General features: G+C 37.4%; 1 protein-coding gene across 1 annotated transcript in view; it reads right to left on the bottom strand.

Moving 5' to 3' along the window:
- LOC122407775 (uncharacterized) overlaps nucleotides 1–18975 on the bottom strand; it is a 43009-nt gene that overhangs the window by 12546 nt on the left and 11488 nt on the right. The window contains exon 3 of the mRNA XM_043414197.1: nucleotides 16597–16682. Within this exon, the coding sequence (XP_043270132.1) occupies nucleotides 16597–16682 (86 nt within the window). The remainder of the gene's footprint in view (nucleotides 1–16596; nucleotides 16683–18975) is intronic.

Below are 18975 nucleotides of genomic sequence, written 5' to 3'. Positions count from 1 at the left end.
TACCGATGGCAAGCGAAACTTTCTGAATATGACAACGGAGCAGGCAGCTGGTATCCCAACGAAGTACGTACCTGTCGAGGGCGCGCGAAACCTCCTGAGTGTGACAACGAGGCAGCCGGCTGGTACCCCGGTGAAGTACGTGCCTATCGAGCGCGAGTTGGCGACCGGTGTTTCAACGGCTTTTGCTTTTAAGGAAGATAACGCCTGTGTGCCACCCGGTGTATACCACAGCATAGGGACATTGCTCGAGGCTATTAACGAAATACCTTATGTCACGGGCCATTTGAAATTCAAGTACGCCCGCAACGGGTATGTGACGGTGAAGCGCGTCTGCGAATCCTGTAAGAACCTGGAGCATACCTTTTTTTTCTCCGACGTACTGAGCAAGGTTTTAGGGTTCACCGAAACAGGAGGCGTAGTAGTACCCCGTGGAGGATACACTGCTCAGAGGCCTGCCAATTTAGCCAACGGGACCCCCAACATGATGTACGTTTATACCGATATCTGCGAGCCCTATATTACCGGCGATGTTCGCACACCATTGCTACGTGTTGTGCCTGTTGCTATCGCCGATGCCCATAATTACGGCTCTGTGAGGATAAAAAGCTTCTCGCCACCGCGTTATATTCCCTTACTACATACTAGTTTTCAAACAATAACCATTGATATAAGGGATGAGTTTGGCGAGCCAATACCATTCGAGCACGGGACGCTGACGGTGACGCTACAGTTCAAACGTATAGACTGACCTGGGTGTATCTACAATGGATTACTATGACGAGTACTTCGAGATGCAAACGGGGAGCGGGGCTCGAACAGGCTATGGCGGTATCAGCCATGTGTATATCGGCTCACCAAACCAGCGAGGTCATGGCATTGGAAGTTTTTTAGGGGGTCTCTTTCGACGTATCATACCTCTCTTGAAACAGGGGGCTCGGACTGTTGGTAGAGAGGCGCTTCGCTCGGGGATTAACATGGCCTCTGATGTCGTTAACTCCGGTGTACAACCGAGAGAAGCGTTTCAAACGCGCCTGCGCGAATCAGGGCAAAACCTGAGGCGTAAAGCTGAGGAAAAAATTACATCGCTCATGAAGGGCTCCGGCTATAAAGACAGCAAAATTAATAAACTGGTGCATTCTGCTGCGGGGAGCGTATCACGGCGCAACTCTGTGAAAAGAAAGGCGGTGAAATCGCGAAAACGTTCAAGCGGCGGCGGTGGTGCAAGAACGAAGTGTGTTAAGAAGAGGAAGAAGGGTGTGAGAGGTAGAAGATCATCGGCTAAACCACGCGTCACGAGACGTAACAAGAAACCAAGAACAGTGACGGATATTTTTGCTTAAACTGCACTCTGAAAAATGGCGTTCCTACACGCGCACTCGTGCGAGTGTCTTAAGTCGGAGCTTGAATTATTTTCATTACCGCCAACCCAGACAACGATCGAGGGGACACACTCTGTATACTACAAACCAATCTCATCGCTGACGGATGATTCACCGATAGAATTTGTCGTCCCAGGCCAGGGGGATGAGTACATTGATCTCGCGCATACAATGCTAAGTATACGCGTTAAGATAGATGCCCCAGATTATAAAAAGACAGGGGGGTTAGAGGGCGTATCACCCGATGTAGGACCTGTCAATAATCTCCTACACTCAATGTTCAGCCAGATCGATGTATTTTTGAATCAAAAACTTGTGTCTCCTCCTAACAATGCTTATGCTTATAGAGCTTATATTGAAACTCTGTTGAACTACGCGTACGCCGCGAAGACCTCGCATCTTACGAGCGCTTTATGGTATAGCGATACAGAGGGAGCAATGGATGATAAGGGCGATGGTAACAAAGGCCTTGTAGAGAGACGGGATGCGTTAGGCAAGGATAGAACGATCGATCTTCTTGGACATCTGCATTGCGATATCTTCAATCAGGAAAGGTTTTTGCTGAACGGTGTTGAGATGCGTTTGCGACTCGTGCAGAACAATAGCGCTTTCTGTCTCATGACTGATTTGAAAAACTGTAAAATCCGCATCATTAAATGAAAAATTTCCTTACCCATTATTTATTGCTAAAATGACATAGTAGGATGATCAAGATAAGAAAAAAAATATGAGATCATTTTAGCATAGCCAAGGATTTTGAATAAATTTCGATTTCTGCAAAGAATCATGTTACACCTCCAACTGTACTGGCTAAAGAGTTCTGTGACTTCAAGCGTTCCCAGAATGATTTTGCGATTAAGATATTGTTATTCTAATTTAATGCACAAATTCACTATCAAAATTACACACAAACTTGGCGTGGATGGTTTTCAAATGGAAGCTCGGGAAGACACGATTGATCAAATATACTATTCAAAATTAATGGTTTAATGAATAAAATAGATTCCTGAGATAGTGTATAGATGAAAGACATTAATGAAGAAAATAAAATAATTAGCAAATATGAATGATTTAATGAATTATTACACAATAAATATCCAGGCGAATGGTTTAAATTATTGAATCAACAAACGAATAGAATGTGGAGAAAGTATGGTTTTAGGAATAAAAGAAATAGACAATCTGGTGAATGAATCAGAGAATGGGATACAGAATACTTGTGATGAACCAGTATATGGATAGGTAGACAAGTAAAAAATTCATACGTGGCTGGATGAAGGATAACGAAATAAGAAACAAATGAATTATTGGGCATTGAAATTCGCTCTAGATGCAGACGGATGGAGCATTAGCATTCCTTCGCCGAGCTTCCATTTGAAAACCATCCACGCCAAGTTTGTGTGTAATTTTGATAGTGAATTTGTGCATTAAATTAGAATAACAATATCTTAATCGCAAAATCATTCTGGGAACGCTTGAAGTCACAGAACTCTTTAGCCAGTACAGTTGGAGGTGTAACATGATTCTTTGCAGAAATCGAAATTTATTCAAAATCCTTGGCTATGCTAAAATGATCTCATATTTTTTTTCTTATCTTGATCATCCTACTATGTCATTTTAGCAATAAATAATGGGTAAGGAAATTTTTCATTTAATGAAAATATAGTAAAGATCATTCGAAACTAGAGGGGCGGTTTTTTAATACTTGGCGTTCTTTTTTTACTTTTTTGAAGTATTTTTAGAGTGATTTCGCTTTTTTTTTAGAAGAGTGACAATTAATAAATATTTTGGAAAATTATACATTTTTTCTTATCTCCAAAAAATTTTTTACAAATGATTTGTTTAAAGTTGAGTAACTACCTTCAGATGGCGAAAGCAATCAACGCTACTAAATATTTATTTTTTCTATGTTGACGGACAAAAACTGTTTAGTCAATTTCCAATGATGTAAATCTTGTCTATATTAGAATGGTCTTATATTTTTTTCCCTATCATGAAACAAATAATGAGGAAGAGAATTTCAAATTAACAATGATAATATGTGAAGATCATCCAAAACTAAGGTTGCGGTCTTTCAATATTTGTCGCGCTTTTTTTTTACTTTTTTTCAAGTGTTTTCACTACCGATGAGAAATTTCCGAATAAAAGACCAAAAATGTTCCGCGCTCTTTTTTCTTCTAATAGGCCACTGGTTTAGATCTCGGATGCAAGTAGGAGCATTTTAAAGGGAAGAGCTTACTTTGTTTTATTTTGGTTTACTTTGGTTTATTCGAAAAGTCATTACGACCCTTTTTACGGGTGCTACGTCATTTCGAAAGACGTTGATTTTTGGTTTGTTGGATTCCCCTTTCAATTGGACCGCGTTTTCACATGAAATTTTTTCTCCTCAATTCTACGAGCGAATCCTCAAAAGTTGAGGTTTTAGATTCAATTTTTTTATTGGAAACGATTTTTTCGCTCAATCATCGCGTTTTTAGCAAAAGAAAAATTTTGAAAATTCCCGCGTATCGCGAGAAATATTAAATTTCACATGATATTTCAAGCGTAAAAAGAGTCGCGTCAGCGATTGTTTATTCACTAAATTTTTTTTAACATTTTCCGCCATGCAATTTTCAGTGAAACTTCAAGTACCTCGATTGTCGTAACTCTGAAACAATGAGGTTTTTTAATGAAATTTGAAGGAAAAGTTTTACCTTTTATTCAATTTCAGCTCATGGGAATGATATCAGATTTTTTTAATTTTTTACTTCAAACAGTTATGGATTGATCTAGGTTTTTCGAGAATCATGAAGTCGTATTAGAATATTCAACGTAGAAAAAGTGTCATTTTTGCTTTTGAATTTTTTATTGATCGATTTCTTTATAATAAGACATGGCACGAAACACTGAAATGCATTCTTGAGAAACTCATAGAAAAAATACTGTGAATTGTGTAAAAAGTACTCATAAAATGTTTGTCTCATATCAAAGAAACTACCTTTGGTGTACAGCACTTTTTTTCACAATTCACGAAATTCACAAGTTTTTAAAAAACGAGCATTGGCATCTCATACCACGTATTCGCTCTGTGTACGTGGGCGGAGCCAAAAATCTAATACTACTGCACTAATAGTATTAGTGTATTCATGCATACTGCCAGCATCACCGTAAATGGAACTCCGGCGTTTTTGGGGGAACACGTATACACGACACACGCTCACTTTCAAAGTAGTGCGAGCGCACTACTTTACGCGCACGGAGCGAATAACCTGTTGACTGGTATATACAAAAAAAGTCGGGTCAGTTCTGGTAATAATGTATGATATGCATACATATTGAAATCTTGTTTTAAATTTTCAACCGATTGAGATGAAAAAGGGTTTACAAGTATTTTTTGTGTTGCCGAATCGACTTCCGGGCTTAATTTTCACCTTGAAAGAGGTGAAAATCGAGCGTTAAGGCTAACATTGTTAGATTTTTCAATGGAAAGTTATTATGCGATATTACCCGAAAATTCCAAGTTCCACACTAGACTCTTTAGAAATAGAACTAAATTCACTATCCCCGAAGAAATTAAAAATAAGGGTTGGGGTGAAATTTTCAGATTTTTCAATGGGAAGTTTTTATGCTATATTACATAAAAAGTATTCGTTTTTAAGGATACCAGATTCTTTTATCGAAATAAAATAAAATTCACCACCCGCGAAAGGATGAAAAAAAAGAGTTGGGGGTGAAATTTTCAGATTTTTCAATGTGAAAGTTTTTTACATTATATGAAAATTGCAAGTTTTTTAGGACACGAAACTCTTTTATTGAAATGAAAAAAAAATTACTATTCCCTAAGGGGTGAAAAATAAGGTTTGAGGGTGAAATTTCCAGATTTTTCCACGAGAAATTTTATGCTTTTCCACATAGAAACTGTATGTTTTTTGTAGAGCATGAACGTCCTTTATCGAAATAAACCAAAACTCCCGATCTGCCAAGGGGTGAAAAATGAGGGTTGGGGGTGCATTTCAATAGAAGAGTCTAGTGTTCTAAAAAACTCAGAATTTTCATGTAATATAGCACAAAAACTCCCTATTAAGAAATCTAAAAATTTCATCCCCAAACCTTATTTTTCACCCTTTCGCAGGTAGCGAATTTTATTTTACTTCGATGAAAGAATCTGGTACCCTCAAAAACAAACATTTTTTATGTAATATAACGCAAAAATTTCCCATTGAAAAATCTGAAAATTTTACCTCTAACCCTTATTTTTCACCCCCTCGGGGATAGTGAATTTTATTCATTTTCATCCTAAAAAATTTGGATTTTCCATGTAATATAACAGCTAGCAAATCAGAAATATTCTCTTTCAACCCTTATTTTCATCCTTTTCGAAGGTAGCTACATGAAAATTAAGATTAGGAATGAAATCAGCAACCTCGAAAATCCCAAGAAACAAATTTTCATGTATTTCGGTAATTTATTGACTCGTGCCAGTTTTGGCACGAAAACCAGAAAAAAAAGCTTACTAGTCAACCGGTTAATAATAAAAAATCAAAAGTAAAAATGAAATTTTTTCCACTCTGTATATTCTAATACGGCTCCATAGTTCTCGAAAATTCCAGATCAATTTATTAACGTACCATGTAGAAATTTTTGGTTGACAAAAATTAGCAAAAAAATCTGATAAAATTTGAATGTGTTGGAATTGAAGAAGTAAAATTTTTTCTCTCCGAATTTTCCAAAAAACCCCATTGTTTTACTACAGTTACCACAATCAATGTACTCGAGGTTCCACTGAAAAATAAAAAAAAAAAAATATATCGAAAATTGAGGAGACAAATTGTTTTATCTGAACTTGCGGCCCAGTTGAAAAAGAAATCAAACGAACGAAAATATCAATGTTTGTTGAAACGATGTAGTACCCGTAATGAAAGTCGTAGAGACTTTTCGAATACACCAAAGTAAAGCTAAATGTCTTCTCTTCAAAATACGCCTTGTTGCATCCCAATATCTAAACCAGCGGTGCAGTAGCATTAAAAAGAACGTGAGAACATTTTTGGATATGCGTATAGAACTCTCGCCACGCTACGACGAGTGGGAGAGAGAGGGAACGAGTCTTCGCGCGCTGTCTCTCGCGCTCGATCGGGCGCGAGTAGAGGGGATATCGCGTTCAGTGGACTGGGCGAAACGAAACGGGACAAAAGTAACGTTTCATGCAAAGGACGTATGTCCAAAGGTAAACAAACGCTACTTAAGTCTTTCTGACTCCAAGCGACTAGAGCGTACCGAAACATTCGATTTTAATTGCTTAAATCATCATATCTCGGGATTGAGTAAACGGATTTACTTGCAATAGGGATCAATTGAAAGAGAAAAATCGAAAAAAAATTATCACTAATTTTCAGATTTTTAACTACAATGGTTTATCCGTGAGAACGGTTTGAAAAACGTTATGACGTCATAAATCGACATATTCGCGTATATAAGAGTGCGGCAGGGCTCGCGCTGACTTTTCTTTTACACTTTCGTTTTTTTTTTAATACTTGGCGTCGAGCCGCTACCGCGTCTCTTGATCTTGATTACAGAAGCATCGCTAATCGTGCGACGCGTTAAGATAGCGCCCGGTATACTCCTGTCTCATGCGAGAGCTCTGTCTAAATCCACAGCAAAATATCCGCTGACGCGTGTCGAGGTTAAAGCTATATCAATGCACGCCGGAATACACGGCGATACTCTTGATAACGTCATACTGGGCCAACTACCAAAACGTATAATAATTGGTTTTGTCGATAATAAGGCTTTCAACGGTGATTATGGCAAAAATCCGTTCAATTTTCACCACTACTCGATCAATTATCTTTCTTTATATGTAGACGGCCAACAGATACCGTCAAAACCCCTGCAGACAGACTTCACAGATAGTAATATGTATGTGGATGCATATCACACGTTATTTTCTGGCTCGGGTATTCACTTTCTCAACGACGGTAATTGTATCTCGCGTTTGAACTACCCATACGGCCATTGCCTTTTCGCGTTTGATCTGACACCCGATCTCTCTGCTAATAGCAGCACCCACTGGAATCTGGTGAGGCATGGCAGCGTGAGGATAGAAGTACGCTTCGCGGGGTCTTTACCTACAACGATTAACTGTATTGTGTACGCTGAATATGATAAAACAAGTAAAAAATAAAAACCGAAAAATCGCGCTTGAAATCATTTTGGAAACCGATGCCTCATTCTTCTTATTTGATTCGAAGGGCTAAATCAACTAAAAAAAATTCCATCTAATTTACGTTCAGCATTAAAATTTATTATATCAATTCGAGGCCAAGTATTTTCTAATAAATTGAAAAAAGTTACCATTTGAGTTACGTGCAGCACTAAAATTTATGATATCAATCGAAGGACAAGTAATTTATGAGTAACTCCAAATTTCAACATCATGGAACTGTTTTAAGAAGCTTTTAAATCCAAAAAAATCACATGCAAGCTAGTCATTTCTTACTCTATGATGGCAGAGACAATCGATTTTTTTCAGACTTTCAGGAGCTACTGATATTATTCACAATATTCGACGTCGATTGGATCGATAGAAATTATGTTTAAATATGAGTTAAAAGTACTTGTCCGGCCCATCACTTTCCATTAAACTTATTATATTTAAATAAAAATCAGGGCTTTTTTAGAACTGTTGGAGCACAAATATTCATGCAGAGGGAATTTAGAGAGTTATTTTCAAGTAATTTTCTCTTAATTGCACTAATTTAATAAGAATGGAAACAAATTGTCCTGTAATATACAAAAGATGTTATTGTGCATCGATAAATAAAAAACATTTTGCACATTAAATATGTTGAAGCTTCCAAAATAACTCCCCAGTTTGTATTGCTATGACGGCAGTGTTTACTTCTCACTTCTTCCAGCGAACGAATTTCATTCGGCATAACTAACCTAAATCGCATTTCAATAAATTTTTAACCGGATTCTCCCGTACAGTTTCGTTTTTTTATGATTGATCTTTATATGATTTAAATGAAAAGTGATGGGCCGGACAAGTACTTTTAACTCATATTTAAACATAATTTCTATCGATCCAATCGACGTCGAATATTGTGAATAATATCAGTAGCTCCTGAAAGTCTGAAAAAAATCGATTGTCTCTGCCATCATAGAGTAAGAAATTACTAGCTTGCATGTGATTTTTTTGGATTTAAAAGCTTCTTAAAACAGTTCCATGATGTTGAAATTTGGAGTTACTCATAAATTACTTGTCCTTCGATTGATATCATAAATTTTAGTGCTGCACGTAACTCAAATGGTAACTTTTTTCAATTTATTAGAAAATACTTGGCCTCGAATTGATATAATAAATTTTAATGCTGCACGTAAATTAGATGGAATTTTTTTTAGTTGATTTAGCCCTTCGAATCAAATAAGAAGAATGAGGCATCGGTTTCCAAAATGATTTCAAGCGCGATTTTTCGGTTTTTATTTTTTACTTGTTATTTGATTCTTTTAACACTTTAAAAAAGAGATAAAGTTTAGTTTTTTTTAAAGATGATGCTTTTTCATGATTTGTGAAATTTTTTTCGAATTGTTCTGTATTTTTTTTATAAAATAATTTTTTTGCCCATTTTTTATAAAAATTTTGTTTTAAAGTTTTTTTCATGGATGGAATTATCAACAAACGAGGGACCATCAATGTACTTGTCCCAACCTTTTTTTTCCTAGGGGAAGTTTATGGTTTGATATCACGTCTTTTTTCTCAAAAGTTCCTTATTTATGTTCAGTTGACTATAGGATATTAGTTTAAATTTCTATGAATTATTTATGATTTTCGTCTTATAACGTTGGTTTTCACGAAAAAAGACCTAGTTTTCGTCAAAATTGTACTGGACATATTTCGTCACAGGTCTGTCCTCGGACTTCGGCGATTTTTTCCCTTGTACTCTAATATGTTTTGTCAATTAGGAACCCAAGAGCACGGCCGCAAGCGGGTTGGAGGCCGGGATATGATTTTCGGCTTATAGCGTAGGTTTCCACGAAAAAAGACCTATTTTTCGTAAAAATTGAACTGAAAATATTTCGTCACAGGTCTCTCCTTGGACTTTGGCGATTTTTTTCCTTGTACTCTAATATGTTTTGTCAATTAGGAACCAAAGAGTACGGTGAAAAGCAGGTTGTAGGTCGTGATATGATTTTCGGCTTATAACGTTGGTTTCCACGAAAAAAGACCTAAATTTCGTCAAATTTGAACTGGAAATATTTCGATAGAGGTTTGTTCTTGGACTTTGGTGATTTTTCTCCTTGTCTTCTAATATGTTTTGTCCATTGGAAACTCAAGAGCATGTAGCAATGCGTGTTACGGGCTGAGATATGATTTCCGGCTTATAACGTTAGTGAAAAGAAAGGAAAAGAGAAAAGATAGATCAAATTCAAGACACAACGAATACAACAGAATTGGCCATTTTTAAATGTCGTTTTGGCATTCTGAATCTAGACATTTTCGTGTCATCCAAAACATGCCCCCGATGAAATATATTTCCAAAGTTTGCAAGTGGTCGCGGAGATCCAATTATCTACAGTTTGATAGTTGCAGAAAAAAGGCACCCGGAAACATTTATTATGTCAGAATTCAAAGAAGTAAAAAAAACTGAGCGTACTTGATTCAACAGAGCAACGGAATTCAAAGACGTTTAAGGTACCTGCATTGCTTGTGGAGGAAAACAATTTCATTTCAGGATAATTTAGAAATAAATTAGGAAATTCAGAAATTTAGCATAGAATTTAGAAAAAGGAAAATTAAGATAATTAGTAAAGCTGAAAACTTTTGTGATGAATTTTTGAAATTACATGTTACGGTTGGAGTAAAAAATTTAAATGATTGGCACACATGCTGCGACACACAAATATCAAAGTTTGAAGGTATTCGCTCCATACTGCAGTAATACAAACTTCAACACTATTTGAAAGGAAACACTTTAAAACTTGCTGAACAAAGTTCCATTACATATTACCATAATCAAAGATAGGGGGTGATACTTAGCACATATACTTTTCCACAGAAATTTCCAAATTCGCAGGTATCGGCTGCAATTCAATGTATCTGCGTAATGAGTTTGGAAGACAGCAGTTTCAAATCCATCCATAAATGAGCAACTGAAGACTTTTGTAATGAATTTTTCACTTCATATTTATGTTACGGTGGGAGTCAAAAAATAAAATGAATGGCACAGTATATAAATTTTATAGTTTGCAGATTTTTGCTGTATTTCAATGATCCAAATCTATAGTATTAGAGTGGAAAGTTGTTAGAAGTCATGATGTTACATTAAAATCACATAGCGCACATAACATTCAGAAATTCTGTAGGTTTCCATGATGTTGGCAGGTATTATACTTAGTCGCATCGAAAACTGAGCAACTGTACACTTATCGTAATGAATGTTTTCACCAATATTCCACATTTGCAGTTTGCAGAATAGGAATACTCAACATACACGTCATTTCATAAGTATTGTTGTCAATATTTGTGTTTGCCTACCGCATTCCGACGATTCAAATTTTCATATTATCAGCAAAAAAAGCATCCCAAGACTTTTTGGAACAAGTTTCAAAATTTATTACTCGACAGACCAGGTGGAAAAAGAATAACTACACTTATATCAAGACCAGAAACTGTTTTGAGAATCTGTTGTACAAAATGTGCGATTGATGATCATAATTGGAAACCTTTTGAATCACGTTACCACAATCAGCATGAAGAAATAGTAGAAAATCATAGGACACATATTAGGCAACCAATTAATAATATGCATCGATCCGCTGCAAACCGATGGAGTCAAAACAAGGATCGGAAAGAGCAGAGCCATAGTTAAAAAGAAAAAAGACAGCGCAATTGAAAGAGAACAGAAATCAAAATTGTTTCATGTATCTGTGCATTAGTTTCTGAAGACAGTAATTTCAGATCTATTCAGAAATAAGTAGGTGAAGACTTTAGTAATGAATATCTTCGTTAATATATTCCAGTCGGAACCAAAAAGCTAAATGATTGGCATACCTGCTATTTCACAGAAATATCAAAGTTCATAGGTACTTGCTACGTACCAGTTATACAGACTTTGGTGCTATAGGGAAAAACACTTCAAAATTACATGAACCACATTTTTGAAACTTATTATGACACATTCAAAAAAAAAGTGACAGATACGATGCATGTTGAAGCAAGCAAAATGCTGTAATTTTGTATGTCTCCATGGTTATCCGCAGACAAAATATTTGATCACATCCAAAAATGATCAGGTGTAGACTTACAGACATGAATTTTTCAACCCACAATGCCAATCGCAAACATGGTCTGGAAATATTCAATATACATGTCGCTTCATCACTTTGTCGAACTTTAGAGGTGTTCATTGCATTTCGAAGATACAAATTTTGATAACATGAAAATTAAGCACCCAATGACTTATTGAAATAAATTTCCAAATTTATCATGTAACAACTCAAGTGAATATATCTATACATTATTACATGGCTCAAAGATTTTTCAAAACTTGGGTGTATGAACAAGCAATTATGAAGGCTTTTTGTTATAAATATTTCAAATTATCTTGTTGAAATTAATATAAAAAAAATAGAAATATGAATATCTCTCGTATTGTCTGGAGAACAAATAGAAATTGGTATGACAATACACTGTAAGCTAAGGAGGTGGAAAAAAGGGACCGGTGAACACAGCCAAACTAAATGAAAGAAATTATGACAACAATACATTGAATTACTTGACCAAAGTTTTTTAAAATTTATTTGAATTCGTTTACACACAACCATCCACCTCTTTCTTTAATGTAATTACACAACATAGAATTTCTGTTTGGAAAGAACGCTTTAGAGGTTATAATGAACGAACGTTTTTTTTCTCATTGTTATTATTATTATTATTCAACACTAATTAGTCACGTCATTAATAATATCGATTCCTTCCACTTTTCAATAAACACTTTTATTTTTCTACACTCTGCACGCTACAGCACTCCGGCGGTCATAACCTCAAACGTCAACATGACGCGAAATCTCGCAAATTTGCTATCTATGTATATATTACGATATCGAAGTAGAACAGATAATTCTTAATTTTCACGACACACATTATTCACGTTTTCACTTCTCAGTATTTTACTCACTCTCAGTACACTGTATGAGATCAATTAATCCACTTTTGAGGTTTTATTTATTATAGATATTATTGTCGTGAATTGGGCTCGAAACTTATTGAAACTTCTTTTATGAAAAAAATAAAATTGATTATATCCACTGCTATTTCCAATAATTTTTTATTTATTTAAACGAAATTTGCAAATCTTGCACCGTTGATCCACGGGGCTACGATCGCAATCACTTTATAATAACATAACAGACGATAACAGACGGTATACAAGAAAACATTGAGGACTATCAGAAACTTTCTCATCGGCGATTGGTCGAGACGGATAGATTCTCACCGGTGATTGGTTATGATGGGCATCAAGAAGCCCTTGTATGTATCGGTCTGAACCCATATACGGATACATCAGCTGCGTAAATGTGTTGGTACTTTTTGCATAATCTTGAGCCCGTGCAAAGTTTTTACTCAGCAAATACGCCACCGAGAATGCTGATTTTGGGCTCGTTCGACAGAGAACTTCTTAATTAGCTTAAAGTTCAATTTTCAAAGCCGTACATAACTCATGAGCTTCGCTATTAAAGAAAATCGCATGCCAATTTTACCCCCACCACCGCGAATCGTTTTATTCAGAGAAAGTATAGTCTCGGCGAGAGCCTCGGGCCAGCAGACGACAGGGCTGTCAATGTACTTGTCCCGAGACTCTACCGAGTCTCTTGATGTGCTTGAGATTGACTCATCCAGACAGGTCATCGTAGATTTCAGCGGTTGATGAGCGAGAGAGAGAAGCACCCTCAGTTTTCACTGAGCATTCAAAGAGTGACGGTCAAATAAAAAAGACGGCATCATGTATATTGTTATTGATGTGCAGGGCGTGAGAGGTAGAGATAACCAGTTTATACCTAAAGAAGTAGCCGTCGTATCGGTAAAAACTGAAGACTATGGTCACTGGATTGTAAAGCCGCCCTATACGGACGATAACTTGCCAGTCTTTGTGAGACGTCAAAATATGTGGCTACGCGATAATGTCCATGGTATAGAATGGTCTAAAGGCGATACATCGCTACAAGCGTTGGAGACAAATCTGAAAAGGATTGCGGGTCAGGCGACACGAATTTTCACGCGCGGCTCTGACAAATCATCGTATCTGGCGCAGCTCACGGGCTATTTTATTATAAATTTAGAAGATGATGAAGAGGCTCCTTCATTACGTCAGCTACCTCGAAGCGACGCATGCTGTATGCACCACCGCGTCGCAAACCACAGACAGGCCTACAGATGCGCCCTGAACAACGCTATGAGAATCAAAGCCTGGCTCTGTCAAAGCGAGCGGATTACCTCTCCTTATCGAAGTATAGGACTACCACGTCGTGGAGCATTGGTATGTTTGAGGCCAGGACCGTGGAGGAAGAAGAACCCCCGAATCATGAACAGTCTTCAGATCTTACAATCTCTCAAAAACATAAAGGAGCATGCTATAGGCGTCGTATCCCGAAGGTGTGGACGAAACCGACGGCATTCGTGGTTAACACCGATGGATACAAACGCCCAGGGGCCCATTGGGTCGCCATGTACGTCGATCGAAATGGACACGGATGGTTCTTCGACAGTTACGGCCTACCTCCAATCATCCCACAGCATCTCGCGCGTCTCCGAAGAAACTGTCGACTCTTCCGTTGCAACACGGTTCAACTCCAAGGCCCTAATTCGCAGTGTTGTGGACAGTATTGTGTTATGTTTTTTCATTATATGGCTACTGGTCTCGGTATTCAACGATTTAGAGATGTTTTTTCGCATGATTTGCAGCGAAACGATAAAATAGTTCATGAGTATTATAATGCGTATAGCAGCAAGGGTGGTAAATCTAAGGGCGTGGTTTCCGATACAGATGACTGTATCGGCAGGGGTTATAGGATTAAGCATTTACATTGTATACAGCACTGTTGCTCTCGTTCTCGGTAATCACATGCTAATAAAATTTTAAATTAGATAGATCGTTAGATACTTCTAACGACTGTCTCGTTGCTTTCAACAAGAATCACACGTGCCGTTTTAAAATCCTGTGTCTGTCTCCTATCCCGTTTCTTTCGGCGAAAATTGTACGAGTGGTGACGGGGGGGGCCCGGATATCAGATTTCGCTGACGATCAGCGCTGTTGTCTCTATGCAGCTGCAGAGCGTTCAACGTTCATCGTCAGTCGGCGCTCAAGGCTTGAGACTTTACGTCGGTCGGGAGGCATCATGAACATCGTCGTTGATATACAAGGCCTGAAGGATAAATATAATAACTTCGTGCCTAAAGAAATTGCCGTGGTCTCTGTGAAAACATCTTACTTAGCACACTGGGTCGTATCACCGCCTCACGCTTATAGCGTACTGCCTCCTAGTGTGAAACGACAAAACACGTGGCTAAAGTGCAATCATCACGGTATAGACTGGTCCGAGGGTGAAACACCTTTACGTGCGGTCGAAGCTGCTTTAAAGCAAATCGCAGTACAATCCGATCGCCTGTTTACAAGAGGATCTGATGCAGCCGCATATTTGACACAGCTAACAGACTGCTTCGTTATAAATCTAGAGGAGGACAAAGAACCACCGTCTCGTAACCTCCCCGAGAGCAGTACTTTTTGCATATTTCACGGCTTACTACATAAAAACACCTCGTTCAAGTGTGCTCTCAACGGCGCTGTGAGGTTAAAAAAATGGCTTTCTCATAACGATCGCTCCATCGCCTTGTGGGAGTACAGAACCACCACGTCCTGGACTGCTGGCTTATTAACGGTGGCACAGCGGGAGGAGGGAGAAGCAACCGGTATCAAAAAATCATCCTCGTAAAGAAGCGCATTGCCGCTGATCTCATCCTCACATTTCATTATCTTATAAATGCTGACTTATGCTAGCGACGGTCGGGACCATGGTAAACCAATACCTCCGCCAAGGTATTGTCGGAATTCTCCCACCACTGCCATCCTGTGGCGGGAGATGCTGCATCAAAAGTTTGTTGTCAGCTCTTTTCTGCATTCGAGGTAGGGATATGAATCTCTCAAACAGGAGGCTTAAATCATTTGAGCTCTCTGATGGTCAGTGCTCCCAAGTCACCGCATGAGTAAACGACGTGAATTGAAAGTACGCTTAGATCTCTTTTTGCACGATATCGCAACGTTTAAAGCCAGAATACGCAACATATCAGAACTCCGCGCTTTAACAGTGGCCATAAAAAAACTCGATCTGAACAATGGATTTCACGCTCGTCAATCAAACAGGCCTTTTGGAGTCCTTCCTCCCCGTCAAAAAACTGTCCGAGCTTGAACTCGCCACGGAATACCGCATCACCTGTATCCGTGTCGTCGAATCGAAATGGGGCAAGCGAATTGCCATGGACGTGGACAGCACATTTACATGCTTCCTGCCGGCAAGATTCGTCAAAGTTTTCGAAGATAAGAGCAGTTTATTCCAGCAGATGTGCGAAGCGGCCTCAAACAAAAACTTAATCATGCTGTACCACGGCACGAAGCTCAACAGACTGGAGTTCAAACCTGCTGAAGAATGATCATAAACAGGTATGGGGCAAAACTTATTTATCAGCCATCTGAACACTCCCAAGCGCACACGAACCTCTCTCACATTATGGTGTCTCTATCGGCCCTGTTACAGCATCGTCTGACCATCTAAGCAGCGCACCCCGTAAACCACCGCTCCATGGTCATCGGCGCCGTCGTGAAAACGAACGAAAATCCGAAAATATCCACAAAAAATACCCCCCTACTACTATATGTATTGTGAATTATATGCCATATTACAACCAAATTTGTAAAATTAATAAGGGTTGAAATATATACGGAGAAAAATAAAAAAAAGGTGGTGCGCTATGGTGACACGCTCATCCCCCTCCGCACACCCGCAAACCTCTCGCCCACAACGCCGGCCGCTCGGCCTAGTGGGGGAAAGGAGTGGGGATAGGAGTGGGGATAGGAGTGGGGATAGGAGTGGGGGTCGCCATAGTGCACCACCTACTACTCAGGAAAGACTAACTTGTCCAGATATCTTTCAACTAATAAATAATAAAGGTGATACTTTGACTTACCCAGATATTTTATAGAGATTCTCTCCGTCACTGGTCCTCCGTCACCAGGAGTTCTGCTCCACCTCTGTCGGGTCGCCCAAAGGTACCTGCTAGGGGATATCAAATCAATTAGTAAAAAGAATTATAAAATTATAAGTAAGAAAGCCACCCCTCTGCCTCTGGCTCAAAAGTAGGAGACAGAGTGGGGTTTCTCTAACCTCGAAAAAGAGGAGAAGTAATTAAAGGAAACGGAGTGGCTAGCCGTACTGTTAACCGTACGATTAGTTATTCGTACTGTCATTTATATATAAATATATCGATAAGCATGTTTATGTTTTATATGTTTGGCACAGGGCGTCGGCGGCGTTGTGTTTGTCGAATTGTTTTCACGCATGCGCATTGCGTATGACTGCGTCGTTACATTTGTACGATTTGCGCGCAAAAAGGCATTGTTGATTGTCGCCGGTGTTTGTGAAAAAAATTGTTCGAGTGATTAATAAATTAAAAAGTAATACTCAATTCAGAATTCGTTCATTATTTTGCCAGGTAAATTTTTTCTCAATTTTATGTATAAAAATTTCAATAAAATTTATATTTTTTCTTTTTTTCTGCTTGCATGACTTCACTAACCTCAAATTTTTGCACGTGTTACAGATTGTGTCTTATTTGTTGAACAGGATTTATTCAGGATTTATGATTCACAGTTATGTGTAAGTTTTTAATAATTATTTGTAACGAGTTTTTTTCGAGCTACTTTTGGTTTTTTTTCTTTTTTTTGAATTAGTGTTGCACAATCGTTGTGCTGTAGAACTTTTGAATGTTTAACGTAGTTTAGTCGAGATATTATTTTTCACCGGACCTCTGCGGTAGTTCAACTTTTTGTTGTTTCTGTGGAAATTGAAAAAAGACTATATTCAACTATGGTTTGTTATCCGAGTCGAACGTGAGGGTGACTTTCCGCAGTTTGATATAGTTAACTTTTTATGTCCGGTAAATTTTTTTGTTTTTAATATTTGAATTGAAATAATAAAGTTATATAAAATGAATATATATTTATATGAATTATATTCATTATTTAGCTTCATCATCAAGTTCTGATCATCGCTGTGATCTGTCCGAAGAGTCTTGTTCTAATCTCAGCGATATTGAGCGACCATCGACAAGTAAGAAAAAATCATCAAAATCATCAGTTTGTGCTGGGGACTCTCATTCATCGAGGGAAAAAAATTCACAATCTGTCATTCCGTTGACGGTCGGAGTGGAGTTTGATTCTATTACTCAACTTGAAGAATCAGTCGCAGCTTTTGGGAAAAAAGTTTATTGTGTTTATTATAAACGCGATAGCACAACTATTGAACAGTGCAATAATAGGGGTATTTCACCACCGCTAAATGCTAATTTGAAGTACTACCGATTGGTGTACAGATGTATTCACGGAGGAAAAACATTTAAATCGTTGACGAAAGGCATTCGATCCTCATCGTAAGTTTTGATAGTTATTTGTATTAGATTTTATTTTTTGTGGTTGTAATTTATATGTACAATTCTTATTGAATATTTCAGGACGTTTCAACAAGAATGTCCGGCTATGATTTCTTTCATTTGCAACCGTGATGGAAACAAGCTGGTGCTAAATAAAATGATTAATAATCATAATCATATCTGTGCGAAGGTATGAGATTTTTTAGTATGTTCGTAACATTTATCTTGAAAGTCTACGTATATTTAGAGAGTTTTCAAAGTTATTTTTCAAAAATGTTTCATATTGACAATGTAGTACTTTAAGGCGATTTATTAGTTGTGTGAGTATTAGAGAGACAAACATACGTTCGCCTTGGATATTTTTGATATTTTGATAAAAAGGAAAGTTTTCTGGTATAAATATAACACACTGTAATTGGAATTTGTTTCGAAATATTGAATCTTTCGAATTAAAATTTCTATTGATCGTACACCTGATAGATTACCTTTATTGTGATTTATATGAATTTTCCGAGATTCAATAATATGGTGTAGTTATGAAGAAAATTTAATTTCAAGTGCAATGGTTAAAATATTGTTTTTTCAAATATGGTAATAGTTGAATCTTGAAAACTTTGTAAGGAATTTGAATGAATTTTTCTACAAAGAATACGCTTTTTTAGTTTTTTTTTATTAAATTGTTTCAAGAAATTTGTGTAAATGAAAAAGAAATAATATTTAAGTAACATTTCTACATTTAGATTATTGTTTAAAAAATACGAAAATAAAGTCGGCTGAGGAGAGTAGTTTTGTTGTATATATAAAACAGAAATATTTGTTTAGAGAATGGTTTTTTTATTTATATAAAAATGACTATTAATCAAAATGTGATCTCAAATTTGACTAGTGTTTGAAATTTCGCAAACGATATTCAAAAGT

The sequence above is a fragment of the Venturia canescens genome, chromosome 3 (assembly GCF_019457755.1).
Source record: "Venturia canescens isolate UGA chromosome 3, ASM1945775v1, whole genome shotgun sequence".
Taxonomy (NCBI): domain Eukaryota; kingdom Metazoa; phylum Arthropoda; class Insecta; order Hymenoptera; family Ichneumonidae; genus Venturia; species Venturia canescens.
The sequence above is the reverse complement of the archived record's forward strand: the minus strand, read 5'-3'. Positions and strand labels throughout refer to the sequence as shown.